This window comes from Haliaeetus albicilla, chromosome 2, assembly GCF_947461875.1.
Source record: "Haliaeetus albicilla chromosome 2, bHalAlb1.1, whole genome shotgun sequence".
Taxonomy (NCBI): Eukaryota; Metazoa; Chordata; class Aves; order Accipitriformes; family Accipitridae; genus Haliaeetus; species Haliaeetus albicilla.
The window spans coordinates 24,591,995-24,607,369 of NC_091484.1; the positions used below are offsets into that span (position 1 = coordinate 24,591,995).

General features: G+C 38.8%; 1 protein-coding gene across 13 annotated transcripts in view; it reads right to left on the reverse strand.

Annotated features, from left to right (window-relative positions):
- Positions 1-15,375, reverse strand: part of TRAK1 (trafficking kinesin protein 1) — a 138,705-nt gene that overhangs the window by 17,601 nt on the left and 105,729 nt on the right. For all 13 annotated transcript variants that reach the window (XM_069810813.1, XM_069810847.1, XM_069810787.1 and 10 more), the window contains 9 exons: positions 13,995-14,095; positions 13,062-13,170; positions 11,369-11,447; positions 10,807-10,937; positions 10,222-10,296; positions 8,912-9,049; positions 7,193-7,269; positions 4,925-5,161; positions 3,635-3,951 (listed from right to left, as the gene is read on the reverse strand). In XM_069810813.1, the coding sequence (XP_069666914.1) occupies positions 3,635-3,951; positions 4,925-5,161; positions 7,193-7,269; positions 8,912-9,049; positions 10,222-10,296; positions 10,807-10,937; positions 11,369-11,447; positions 13,062-13,170; positions 13,995-14,095 (1,264 nt within the window). The remainder of the gene's footprint in view (positions 1-3,634; positions 3,952-4,924; positions 5,162-7,192; positions 7,270-8,911; positions 9,050-10,221; positions 10,297-10,806; positions 10,938-11,368; positions 11,448-13,061; positions 13,171-13,994; positions 14,096-15,375) is intronic.

Sequence of the window (15,375 nt, forward strand, 5' to 3'; positions counted from 1 at the left end):
GTGTAAGCAGGTAACACCACTGACCTATACATCAAGTCTAAATACTTGTATGGCACCTATGCTACAGGAACTCAGCTACCACATAACTAAATGCTACTGTACCTGTAACTTTGTCCTTGGCAGAAAAATGTTTTGAGTAAGGAAAGAGGTGCATTTTACAGATAAAAGCATTCCATATTCAGTATTCAATAGGACACAATGAGTCAGAAACAGCAAGGCATCAGGTTAAATTGATATATTCACTGAGATGGGCCCGCTGAAATCAGGGGAGGATTTATTGGATTCCTCAAGTAGTGATTAAACACTGCTTGCAAGGGTCTACGTTTTCCTATGTGCCAGCCAATCATAACTGTGTTGTAACATGTGACTTAAACCCATACATTCCAGGTCCTACGACACAAACAAAATATCTTCATTTTCATCTCTGCAAGCTCAAATCAGAGAAGTTTTTGTTGTCTTGTTCCTGTCCCCTCTCCCCAAAGCAGAATAGTGACTCGCTCAACAAGGTGGCATACAGACCACCAGTATTCAAAGACCAAGAACGTTCAACTCGTTGCACGGTATATGTAAAAATCTAAACCACTGTCATAACTAGGGAAGGGATGGCTCTTATATATGTTATTTTGCATCTAAGAAAAATTCCATGGAATGAGAAAAATTGTCATTTCACAATAAGGATATTGCATTACAGGAAGCTTCTTGTAAATAGGAGGTGAACAGGTAAAAAAAATCTTTTTTTAGAATGACTGGAATCAGCATTTTAATTAAGCCCATCTCATTTTTTTAAAATCTGTAATTTTTAGCTCAGAATAAATGGATCTGCAAGATTACTTTGGATAACAACCCTATCTTTTCTGGTTGTTTTGTTTTTTTTTTTTTTTTGTTTTTTGTTTTTTGGGTTTTTTTTCCCTTTTATTTAAAGTAAGTTTTGAGGGACTAAAGATGCACTCTTGAGGCTCAGGAAATAGAAACCATTAAACCCCCAAATAAATAACCATAGGGAAGAGACATCCCTATAATTTGTATTTATTTCTGAATTGTCACAAACGTCAAGTTATTTGCTTCTATACAAAATAAATATTCCAGAATGTGGAGAAGTGCCAGATATTGTTGAGCCTTAAGCAAGCAGTAGAGCTTTGCTGTATGACAATACTCTCAAAAATTAAAGAACAACAGAAATCAAAATTTCCTTCTGCACTGCAAGTATAAAAACCTGTTGCTAATTAACTTCTACAAACAAGGTTCTGAAGATGTCATCATTTTCACCTTAAAGCTCACCAAAACTGAAAGCTCAGAAAAACTCTGCAGAGCACAAGCATTTAACTGTTAATGTATCTTTCCTGTGGAAAGATATTCACCAGAATACCTGCATTTTGAACTTTAAGATTTCTATCGACACTACATGCTCTATTGACACTGGACGGTTTTGTAAATTATGTTATCAGAAAAAGTTGGCATGAGGGAATTAGTGTGCAACAGTGGGACTGCCAAGTTGAAGCAAGAGGAAATGTAAGAGCAAAATAAGTATATGAATGGAGTAAATGAAATTTGTTTTTCTATTCCTGGTACCTGCATGATCGCATGTATACTATGGGGGTCAGAGAAAGCTTAGAAATTCACGACATGTTGCTGCCACAATTGCAACAAAGTGGGTGAAGATATAATCAGTCCAAGGTTCTAGTTTTCCTACAGGACACAGGGAGTGCTACTTCTTGCTTATGGCACAACAAGCTGTAGATGCCCAGTTCAAAAACAAACCAAACCAAAAATCCCACTAGACTTTAACTAAAGCAAGTCACATCAGCAATCATTCTATTCAACTAAAGGAAAACATGGTGGGTTTTGTTTTGGTTTGGTTTTTTATAGGTGCAAAAGAATAAGATTAATTTCTTAGTGCTTCTGTCACCCTATTTATTTTACTGTGGGATTTAAAAGATTGCTTTAAAGAAGTAGAAACCATTAACCTGAAACATATTATAGAACTGATTTTGATTTCCTCCATTTTATGGCATGAGGACCCTTAGGAAAACAGTAATAAAAACCAAAGGCACAACTACTAATAACAGTCTGCAGGTGCAGCAGACTATTTTGCCCCAGTAGTCTGAAAGTATCCATGAAGTTGAAAAAGAAATAATTTAAATCTCATGAAAAATACTCAGGAAAGAAACTAAGGTGAAGTGAGGAACAGAATCATAAACATCTATTTAATAAAAGATAACAAACACTAAACTTATGAAACAGGCAGATACAAACATGACAAATGAGATATAAAACCAAACATGAGAAGTACTTTAAAGGTGCAATAATTTTGAGGAAAAAAATGACTCAGTGAGAACAATGAACAAAACCAGGAAAAAAACCCCAGACAGATAGAAAGTTGATAAAGACTTCAAGAGTTTATTGGAAGAAAAAAGCAGATATAATGGGATGGTGACAGAAATGTATTACAGTAGTAGCAACCAGTAATGGAAACAAACCTGGATCATCCCTTCCCTCATGTGGTACAAGAATTTTTATGATCATTTAAAAGCAGTCATGAAAACAACCTACTAAAATCTGCTAAACAGTATGGACTTGTGCACTATGGCTACTGTTTCATTTGAATAGGTAGATACAGCACATCACTTTCTTCAGGACACAATAAGGGTTATTTTTGCCTCTGATTATGTGTCATGGTAAATGCTCCTTATAGATGAAATAAATTTGTTCTAAAAAGATGAAAAAACGGAACTTTTGCAATTAAAACACACACACACAATGTAATGTAACACAAGAGTTCTGTTAAAGGAAAAGAGGGAGAGAGAAACCAAAGCTAAATTACCTAACTAGCGTATCTGTGAAGTACTATAGGAAAACAGCTTCATTTTTTTAAAAACCTGAAGGACTTTACTCAACTAGCTTCCAGCAACATCCTGAAAAGACTGAAGAAAGCCAGGTAGACTATACCATATGTGCTCTGTCAGCTTTATTAAGACAGACTACAGAAATGCACTTTGAAATAAAGCTCTAGCCCTGACTACCATCTACCTATATCTTGCCTTTTTCTGAGACAATATATGGAGGAAATTTGACTTAAAAAAACCGCACCAAAACCCAAAAAACAAACCAACACAAAACAAACTATTTCACACATGAAACCCAAGGCCACAGAGACTCATGTGTGGCCACTCAAACAGCCAACTGAAGTCCAGAGGTCATTTTTAATCACAAAAATAGTCTTATAAGACCAACTGGACTATTTGAAGTAGGTAAAGGTCTTTCCAGACACTTATTTGCAGAATTGAAATTTGATGAACTAATACTCTTGCTGCTTAGATTTCAGATACTCAACCACCTTCCTTTTGTAAGTATGAAATAGCAACACTAAGATTTAGGTCAGATGTAAAGCTGCACAGCTGATACATGTGTGGCCTCTAATATTTATTTTACTGCCTTGGCTGGAATTGGTTCCTAACACTTTTAAGGCTTGTGGAAAAATCTAGTCATTAGAAGATTTCAAACCAACAGCGTGGATTACTGTCTCTAAAGTAAAAAGAATATGTATTGCAAAGATTTCCTGCTTTCTGGTGATGGATGAGGGACCACAAAGAGTCACTAAGAAGAACAGATAAAGGCCGAGGCCCTTTGTTATCACCTTCTAGTGGTTTCACAATCTGAAGCTTTTCTGGCAGGTAGGAGCGACTGCTGATAGACATTCCTGAATATCCAGTGAATTCTGAAAATCTGGAGTGAGTTCCCAGCGACATGATGCTCTCTGTGGGGGTAACGGAACCACTACGAATTTCGCCCTTTTCCGCCAGTTCCCGCAACTTCCTTTCCTGCTCTTCTTCGAAGAACTTGCGCTCTGAGAGGTAATTCTCCCGCCTGAGGGACAGCCTACGAAGGGCAGTCTCTAGGTCACTGGAGCCTGGAGTCCCCGGAGTTCCAGGCTTCTTCATCCTGTCTTCATTTCTAAAACATAACAGAGGACATATACACACATCCCCCGACACACACACACAAAAAAAAAAAAAAAAAAAAAAGCGGGGGGGGAAATCTTAGAGATACTTAAAACTTCCACATGACAGTTTTGAGACATTCACCAATACCTTTAAATTACTATGTCTGGGAACAACTTGCTAAACTTGCTACTCGTCCAGAGAGCTCAAAGACAAACACCAATATTTTCTTTCTCTTTCATACAAAAACTGTTTTGAATGCTAGCTCCTGCCTGGAAACTCCTGGTTGGAAAAGCTACACTTTACTTAAGAGCTTCCTCCTACAAAGAGATGAGACATGTCTACTTGTTGTGTCTCTCTTATGGTTATACAAGCTCAAGTAAGCAGGCCACACCTTACAGGGCCAGCACTGCAAGATTACCATATTGAGTCACATATGCTGACAAATATTCATTGTTTTGAGATGTTAAGTCATTTTTACTAGAAAGTATACACAGCATAGTGTGGAGCTGTATAGGGGGAAGAAACAAGTAGCTAGAAGAGCAAAGTTCTGATTGGTTTCACTCAAGTTTTCATATTAGGTAACCCCTCCACACACACTTTATTTTTTTATTTTTAGGATCAGAAGAGTTAGCTGTAGCTGCAACTTAGACTGGAACTCCCTGGCATTAATGTAAAATGGTGAAACTATAATTAAGTTTTAAGTGTTGACCCACAGTTGCAAAGACAAAGTGTGGTTTTACGTCATCTGGTGATGCTGCATCTCAGAGCAGGCGCAAGTTGCAGACACTGATACACTTTCAAAAAGCTTTCCTTTTTAAATAAACTTGAGTGCTCAAGAACTGTGAGCACCAAAGAGAGTAACTTTTGAAGATGCATGGCACTGTGTTAACTGCACAAGGTAAGACAAAAAGAGGAAAATAGAAACACTTTGCCTTTATGTTCAGAAACAAAGCAAAAGCAAAGGCCAGTGCTACAGTACTGACCCATTGTCAGAGGATTCTGTCTCTAAGATGATGCTATTGGTCTTGTTGTCTATCATAATGTTAGCGATGTCTCCCCCATAGAAACTGGAACGTGGAGTGCTGACACAGCTAGAAATGACTGAGTTCATAGCAGAGGACTGGTTAGAGCCTGGGATATTCATTGGTGATGGAGTCATGGATCTCTGCTTGACCACTTGGTTAACATTTCTCACCGTCTCGAAGACCCGCTTCTGATGACTGGTAAGACATACACACAGTTAATAATCACACAGTGCCTTCTTACCTTAAGAATGAACAGAGAAACAGGTAACAGTTTGTTAATGACCCCTCCTATTCACAGCTCCACCAACCACTTTGCCTTTATAGTTTCTGTAAAGTAGTATGCGTAGGGTCCCACACTCGCTACAGTCTGGCCATTACATTCAATCCATCAACATAATACTTCCATCATCCTAGAATATTTTAGACAGAACATTTGAGAATTATGTGCATGGACCCTCTCAAATATTAATAAAAATTAAGTGAAAGAGCATTTCAGTACATCAGCTAAAAACACCTTAAAATCATTGTGTGGAAATGAGTTTTTAAAAAACAAAATTGATCTCCATTCAATTCTTAACTACAAACTGGCTAATCCATATTAAAAAATAATTTGAATTGACTCTACTGAGTATCTCTATGCTAGTAAGTCTTGTATCTTTTCTTTTTGAAACCAATTTCCACCCCCTTAAATAGCATTTTAAAAAAAGAAGAAAAAAAAAAATCAGAAATATAATGGACCAAGAGTCTAGAGAAAGGCTGTCAAGGTTGGAAACCTAATTTTACACCTACCTCTACAGTTCATTCTTTATCAGCATCGTCCTGATATCATAATAAACATTGTTCATCTGCTTCAAGATTAAGATCAGATGACACTTCAGCAGAAATTTCTTGACAAAATAAACTTGCCCTACATCATGCTACAGAATTGCCATTGCTGTTTTGTTTTACAGTTCAACAATGGCTGAACACAAGAATAGCACACCCCTTCCAGCTTAAAGGTAACACTGCCAGGGTATGACAATGACAGCATGCTTTATGCTACTTAATGTCATTCAAACGTCTTTCCTTCTGTCCATGAGTGCTCGACAGTTGTGATCTTTGCGTGTAAACTCCAAGTCTATAGTTGTATATCTTTAAGAGGCTGAATCTAAGAGCATCTATCAATAAGCAGTCCCACAGTTACTGCTGCTGAGCAAATAAATAAACCCAAGACAAACCACGAAACCAAAAAAAGGTATCCTTCTTTGGTACATGCATAGCAATATAAAATACATTCTGAAGAAGTTAAACTATCCTGAAGTTAGATTACTCTGGAAGGACGAAAGGATCCTACGGGGTTTGAGCATGCTCACATCTTTCTGATCTTACATTTTTCTAATCAACATTTCACTCTGTCAAGCCTATTTACAATTCTTGGCTCATGCTCAGAGAAGGTTTAAGTATATGTCAAGCTTTTTGTAAATATACTTAAAAGGTTTCTTGAAAGTGGCTACTGTAACTTCCCTGACTGTCCTTTCTTTGTAAGCTGCTTCTCTAACAGACCATCTAAGTAGGATTAACTTGTTTCAAATTAACCAGTCCATGTTTGGTACAAATAGGTGAGATAAACTTACTGGAGTACACGTGCAGCTAGTGTCAGTAAGGCCATTTCTGCCAAGCTGTATCTATCTATAGCTTTTGGACTGTCACAAGTACTTAACTTGTTTCAAACAACTCTCTTGTTTAATTCAAGAGAACTTTAGCACAGGTGTAATAGGCATCACACTAAGTACCCAACCACTCTAAATCCCTTTCTGCACTGATGTTCTCCATCTAAAAACTGGATTAGACCAATAATTATCTGGTAAGTTCTGTTATAAAACCTGAAGAATGAACCTGAGGAATTGAACTCATCCCCTAATCATTAGCTGAAGAAGCCTAACATGGTAACGCACAAGAAAACAACCCTTTTCTCATTATCAGCACTCAAGAATGAGAACAAAAAGTTCATTAAGACAAGGCTAAACCTATATATAAGTGTTTTCTTTTGGTAGCTTTACCAGAAAATGTAACCACCCCAATAACCAGACAATTTATTTTCCTTTCTCTCTGTCATTCATACTCTGCCAGAAATATTTCTCTCTAAATCCCTAGCTCCACTATTTTCTGTCTTTTCCTTTCTCATCAAATAATAAATTAACTTCAGATATAATCAATCACTTAGGAACCAATTCTTTTCAGTCGTACGCCAAGTCAGGAGAGTCGGGTTCATCTAAATGCAGTTCTTTCCTCATTGACCCTTCTATCTCTGCTGCCAAAGAATCCTGTTAAAAATAAGCACAAAAGAAAAACAAGTATCATAGTATTAATAAGTTGCCATTGCAGAAAATAATTAATAACTTATGTAAAATAATTATAGCTAATAAGATGCCATTCCAGAAAAGAGAAAGGTTTAAAAATGAAAACTGACTGGAAAGCTTGAAGACTAACGAATATATCTCAATCACTGACAAATTATGGCTTAGCTTCATACTGTTACAGTACTTGCCGTCATATAACATCTGTCACACCCTAAAAAAACATCACAGGCAACAACAGAATTCACGTGCCCTAACTTCCCAGACTAAATTCCTTACTCGGTAACACCCACCTTTCATGTATAAAGTTTTGCTTAACTTTTTTTCATTTAAACTAAACAAAAACCACTCTTCCTTTTCACAACATTACCCACCCACCCACAAATAAGACATGGTTCTTGGTATAAAGCATTATATACTTCCCCCAAAGGGTTAAAGGTGACAGGCTATCTATTTTCCAGTGCTGGTCTGTAAGTTTTACTGTCTAAATGCAGTTAAGTGCAGGTCTAAGTATCAAACATTCACAAATCTAAATGATCTTTGGTCCCATGATTCAACATTTGAAAATCATTTTTATACAAAACACATAAACCTATCTCAGCACAAGCACACTTTTCACAGCTTTCAACTGTATTTGTGCAAGTACAACTTGTATTATTAAATCTCTGCACTTTAAATTGGCCTATGTTCAGTCTCAGAAGGGAACACAAAAAGGCAAGTTAAACCTTTGTTGACAATTTACTTTCTGTGAGCACAAATATCTATGTTCTTCCTCAGCAGTTAGGATGAGACATGGCTAAAGACAAGGAGGGCCAGACTCTGCTGCTTGATTACATTAATGTAACTCAAAAGAAACTTCACTGATATCATTGCTCTCAGAAGTAATGGAATTATTCTACGAATACATAAGCAAGCAGAGCCAGGCACTGGACTTACCTAGACATTCTTATCCACTCTTTTTTGCTCATTTGGCTGAGGGTACTGCATATGCCCCACGCTTTAAATGTACAAATATCATAATCAAATGAAACCAGGTAAACGAAGTTGATAACACTAGTGACACTGCCATAACTGATGTTGCCATAATACATGTTAGCAACAAATATTCTTTTAACGATCCACTGAATTTTCAGTGGCCCTAAACCAAGCAAATATGTGTAACTTATTCAAGTACTGAACTAGAATGTATATCACGAGTGCCTAGAAGGATGCCATGTCAGAAAAACATTAGTTATGTTATTAGTGTGAAGAAAAACAGGAAGCTCCAACTGAAAATCAGCCACCACAGTACAGGAGATGCATAACAAAGATGTATAGAACTGTGTAACAACCTGTTAATGCTACCCATGATTCACAGCATAAGCACAGCCAGCTGCAGGGTGTATATAATACTGCAGCAAAACCAAGTAACTGCACAGCACCGCTGTTTCAGAACCAGGTATGCAAAGTTGATCCCTCAGGTATCCTTTAACACTGTATAAATACACATTTCACCCATGCTCATGTCTGGCCTAGCATCCTATCCCTGAAGCTGGAAGTCAGATACAAATACGTTTCCTTTGATTCGTTGTTTTCTGGTGTGTTCAGGTTTTTTCTTAAATCTGCTTACCATAGGGAAGAGACCGAGAGAGTGGTACCGACGTGATATGGCATTTGGCATGGTCTTGTTCCTTAGGTTTTTCAGCTCTTCTTGCGCCTCATGAAGCATTTCCATGCACTCTGCATATTTGTCTTCCAGCTCTCGCAACTGTAACATATAGAAAGCAATCCAAGACCTTATGGGCTGCACTATCATCACAAAAAGCCTGCAAATTCTTTTAACACTGGTAAAGGATAATGGTGTAGGGAATAATATTCCACTTCAAAGGAACAAAACTCCAACGAGTGAATATCATTGAAAATTATTAATAACATGGATTAGTAAGGCGGGGGGGGGGGGGGCACGATGTGGGAAGGAACTGCTTGCTCCATTTCCTACCCTACATATCTACATGAAACCACTGTCAAGGAGAAGATACAGAGCTAAAAGTACCTTTAGTCTCATCAGGTATAGTGCCTAATCAGTGCCATGATGACCACAGTGGCAAACAGCATGGGAAAAGGACAAGACATTTCACAGTGTTCCAAGGGCCTTAGGAAATTTTAAACCAAGACTTACTTACGTACATATACATATAACCTCCAACAGCCTAAGACCATGCCTTATTTTTAGCTTGACTTTCTCAGGAAATGTATCTTATGCAATCACTCTGTCTGCAGATGTCTGTGTACCCTCACAGTTGGAGTTCATCAGCCACTGCAACCAAGTTTGGTAAAGGGGCAGAAGTCTGAAATACCACATTCCTGTTAATGTCTTTCCTAAGAAAGGGATGAAGAAGCATGAGCTGAATCTTTGTGGAGCACCACAGGTACAAAAGGTCCATCAGCAAGAAAAGCTTCTACAAGCATTCCCACCTTCAAGACCAAGTAGTCCAAGTACAAGACACATCCTCAGGGGATCAAGCTTCATTCATTCTATTTTGTCCATTTTGTTCATGTGACTGTAGCACCCAGAAGACAGCCAGCAATCCTAGACTGCCTTCGGTTTATTCACTGAACAAATACAGGACAAATGAGCTCTTCTATGTTATCTCACTATTCAAAACAGGCTTACACTACCAGCCTACAGAAGTCAACCTCTAAAGGGCTTCCTATATAGCCCATAAGCCTCAGTTTTTAAAAACGTATGCCAGTTGAAGGAGGAGAGAACAGGAAGGGAAAGGTTTTGAACCCTACCAGGAACATAAATGTTCCTTCATTCCATATACACAGGCAAAATTATTTAATAGTTCTGATCCAACTTAGACTAAAACTCTCGTGGTAAAGTGAACAGCCATTGCCTTACTACTAAATTATTGTAATACTAAGTAATGTACTCACCTCTGCTGTGAGCTGTCTCTGGGCATCTTTAGCTGCTCCCAAATGCTGGACAAGCTCCTCATTTTCAACTGCACACTAAAATATGCCAAAAAATGTTAGAAATACTGTGATGTTTTGTCCTGTGATGGTGATTGTATCCTATGCTACAGGTAAGTAGGAAAATCCTGATTTTTCTTAAGACCCTCTCTGCAGCAATACTAGCCCACACATGTTAAAATGTTAACACAAGAACATTCAACATCAGTCTGTGTCCTGCTAAATGAACCTCCAAAACCCTAAAATCAATGAGCAGGTGCCCACTCAAATACTTGCACTGACATTCTTGTCTTACCAAAGTAATTAAATTTAGTGCAGAATTTAACATCTAATATTTAAAATAAATTTAACTATTGTATTTTATATATTATATATGCTTCTTTTGATGTTTTCTAGTCAAGTATGCTAGATATTAAACATCAAACAATGTCACCCAGATAAGGAGGGTGGAAAATTTCCTTTAGGCTCGAGCGTACAGAGGATTGTAACTTATCCTCCAGCTACAATAGTGGCAAATCACAACAGTAGTCTTGCAACTGGATTCCTTACAGCTTTTGCCTTTTTCTGCAGATCCACTATCTGAGAGAGAAGATGGGTGATTTCTTCTTGCTGCCGGGCAGCATCTTCAGTTTTCTTTGCTAACTCTTCGGAGATATTGGCAATCTGTATGTTTGCATCCCCTTTAAGATAAGCAATTACAGTTAACATCACAAACCCAAAAGCAGAACAGTAAGCAGAAAGGTGTTCTTTTGGAACATCACTTGATTCAGCAAAATCCTGCCCCAATACACAGCAAGGTACTTTTGAAAAACAACAGGACACAAAACCAGAAAGACACAAAGTACTCACGCTGCAAAGGGGATCGTGCTTTCCCTTTACACTAACATTTTCAATGCAAAGCTATTTTGCAACTGAGAAAGATTTAGCTTACAGTCAAAATTTCTGCTATGAAATTTCAGCCAGAAGTTTTCACCTTGCAACCATTTATATAAGGAAAATAAGTAGCACAAAAAGAAATGACTGACTGATCTGATTCAGTTTTCTTTTTCTTTTTTTTATTTTTTTTGCCTGAACAATCTCGAATGAGAAGTGAAAAGAAATAGGGACATACTTAGCTCTTTTACACAGTCATTGACAAGCTGTTGTTCTTTCTCTTCGTAAGTAATTGTTTCAGTCTTCAGCTGACAGGCCTATTGAAGAAATCCACACCAAATATGCACATTAGCACCTTTGTTCTTTGCCAGTCTGTTGCTGCATTTCCATCTGCTTCAGAAAGATGAGCTTTTCTAATCACTCCTCCAGGAAGACTGTGAGAAACTACAGTTTTTGCCTGCCCTCCCTCATGTTCTGGAAAAAGGGGCCAGGTGAATATTCAGCAGAGCCATTACTGCATGGAGAAACTTGCATCAGTATCACCATAGACCCACTAGATGTCACCTGCGTATTTTGCACTAAAAATAACAAAAAAAAAAGCCCTGAACATACAAAAGACTAGTATGCAGAGCTTGATCTGGTCACCTGAACAAAGCTAGGTATCACCACAAACTAATTAAACGCTTGGTTTAAATAACTGAATTAAAGATTCAAGCATTTAAAAAACATTCAGCTAGTATTTGAAAAGTTCTGGCACTGTAACCATATATCGCCCACAAAACTTTAGTGCCACCTCCTTCCCTGCTTTGTCTTTTCCACTCCGATCCTAGGAGTGCCAAGAGGAGTGTGCCTACGCCCAGCTGGTTCTGTCTGGCACCATCTGGGTGGGTCTGTAACCTATTCCCAATGCTGGGGGCACGCACAGACACCCACAGGCTGCATCTGTAGAGAACTGCCTAGCTCAGAGGTTTCAGATTTGGCTCCATGCTGTGCCTCGCTGGCGCAGACTGCGCCTCCCTGGAAGGGAAGCCAGTACTACGTGGGGTTCTCCTATCAGCTCCGAGGCAGTGGTGGTCTCAGTTCTAACCCTACCTTCATTATTCTCAAACCACCTATTGCTCATCTTCCTTGCGTGCCTTCTCCATAAAGAGTACAGCACATTCTATTACATGATGTCTTGTCCAAAGATGTTACACTACCTATTTGCAACGGGCCCTGCATTTGCAATAGAAAATGGTAATGATACTCTGTTTTCATACATTCATCCTTAGCTCAGGAGTATTTCTTCTGCTATACTCTGCTACAAGTTTGCAAAATGGTAATATGCTCCCAAAGTTTAAAAGTTGCATTGGATATTGAATTATGAAGTGTTATTTCTGACAGACAGGGAAGAGTAAATAAACTTTTAAAAACTGTGTTGTCTGTGAAACAAATGGAATATTATCAGAAATAAAAGGCAAGAAAACCATGTTCAACTTAAAGTATTAACAGCCTGACTTCAGACACAAATTGAAGATACTTGACGTGAATTTAGGCTAGCAATTTTTATTTTGACAGACACTTAATTTGTACCAGAGAGACCTTGCCAGCCTACAAACTTTAGATGTGCAGCTAAAGTCACCCATATCTACCAGGCCAGCCCTTTAAGGCCTGTTTCAAAGTGCAGTGCTGGACTCCAAAACCTGCCCATGCTCCTGCACATTCTTTTGGCCAGGAAACTGCTTTGCATGTGGCTTCCATGTTTCAGCCTTTCCTTCATTTAGAAGGATAAAGGATGGCGATTAAACAACTACAAAGACATTTGTGTCCCATCTAGAACTATATACTCTTAATTAGACTCTCTCAACTTTTAATACATGCTTCTCAGTACCTGTGTTCTGGCATTTAAATGAACAACTGTATTAAGCAAAACACAAAGGGAGCAATTTCACCTCAGATCTAAGCACAACATTCTCCTCTTCAAGGTCCTTGAGTTTCTTTTGAAGAGAATCCAAATGAAAGTAGTTCTGGACAGAGGAGGAAGATTCATTCCTCTTCAGCCTTGTAACGGAAACAACAATTTTAACTCATTTTTACTTGTAGTATGGCCAATCTCACAGAAGAACAGACTGAGCAGAAGTCTCAAAATCAGCCAGAGCCACATGAAATACATGTGGCTTGTTCATGCCAGTATGTTTGAGCAGCCATGTATTTGCAGTGATTTTTGAAAGAACATTTTAAAAATTTATTTATTATTCCACACATTTCCTATGGAAAAGTTATTCAGCCAAGGCTATGAGAAAGGAAACCACCTTACTACAGGGAGCAACCCAACAGCTTCCTGATGAATGCTGCACATACTTCACCAGAATGCAGCAATAACTTCGCAAGCAAGGGCAGACAGCCCCTCAGAGCCTGTGAAGCTGTTCAGCCAAATAATTGCCTGGAACCCACACTCTAAGCCATGCTTTATTTCCTTTCCTCTGCTTGGAATTTTTCCATAGTGCCTTCATGTTCTTCCAGCACAAAGGTCACACAGGTAGCATGTTCTAGTTCAGCATGCAAAGGTATGTGGTGTAGTAAGGTACTGTAAGTGGGACCTACGTCTGCCTAGCCACCACAGTGACCTAGTTCCTCTGAAAGTCAGAGCACTGCGTCAGCAGTCTCCCTATGTACTGTCCCCTCCTGGCTCTTGTTGCCACCCGGATAGCCAGCTGGTCCAGTGCAAATTCTTCCAGCTGGTGCCATGCACCAAGTTCAGAGTCCCATTTATAGTTCCAGCCGATACAAGGACCATTTTACTACTTTTCAAAGCTATTAAATTATCCAAACTACCCACGCTTAGTACCAGATGAAGGCTCAACGTTGTAGATCAATTAACTTACGGGGTGGAACAGACAGACTCCGGCTCACTTTCTTCAGCAGCGCTGGTATAGAACTGGAGCAGCTCATCTTTCATGGAGAGCTCATGCCGCAACTGAGAAACCTGCACAAAGAAAGAGCTTGCAGATCAGTAAGTTGATTTTCTAGGCACGTTCTTAAGTAAACTCACTAAAGGGGGCTCCTAAAGGAACAAAATGTCAAAACTGGGTGGTTAAGGTACCCTGTAATTATGAACTCCACAAACTTAATCTTGGTTAATTTATATTGCTCTTCTCCAACAAAAGGGTTAAAAGCCCAATTACACAGTAGCACTTACCCCACTTCACAACTGCAATTTAAGACCCCAGTGGCAAGAGATTAATTTTTATTTGCCTTGCATAGCTATAAATAGCATAACTGATCAGACAGATCTGTTTCCTTCCACTTGTACTGCAAGACTTGGCCCTCAGTTTTCACTTTCCAATGCACAAATTGCAGAGCACATCTTTGTTAGATTTCTGCTTTTTGTATTGTAGTCATATTTGTATTTGTTGTTATTACTGGCAACCCCCCCCAGAGACTATCAATAAAATAGATTTAAGATGCATTTTCATCAAACAAAAAGCAGACTGAATGCAATAAAGCACTTACACTGTGCAGAATCTTAAGCAAACAAGGTCATTTACTTTCCTAAGGGTATTCTGTGTAATCAGATGTGCTAAGGCACCAAGTCCTCCTGACACATGGGTTCTGAAATGCAAGGCGGGGGGGAGGGAGGGGGGAATAAAACCAACCAACCACATTTTAGAAAACCATGAAACAAAATCCACGCATTAATTCTGGGAGGTTCACTTTTCCCATTTCAGGAAGAGCTAAAAAGCTGAGCCAAAAATAACAATTTACTTCCCTCCAGCATATTATAGCTTAGCCTCTTTAAGCAGAAAGGATTCAGATATTGTCAGTGGGTGGCCACTAGATCATCTCCAGCTTTTGCTACACTTTTTTCTCTATGAATTACAAAGACTGAGGATACTATTTTTACTGCCATTTCCAAGCATTTTGGTTCTCCAAAGGAGGGTGAACAGCCAGAAAGGGTGACCTTTTAATGGAACAGGACCAGAAGCAATGGGCACAAACTGAAACACAGGAGGTTCCTCCTGAACATTGTATAACTCCTTCATTGCGAGGGTGACGGAGCACTGGCAGAGGTTGCCCAGAAAGGTTGTGGAGTCTCCATCCTTGGAGATATTCAAACACTGTCTGGACATGGTCCTGGGCAACCAGCTGTAGGTGGCCCTGCTTGAGAAGAGGGTGTGCACAAGATGACATCCAGAAATCCCTTCCAACCTGAATCATGCTGTGAAATGTGAAAAAAACTCACTGCAGTAACTTTCAGCAACACCT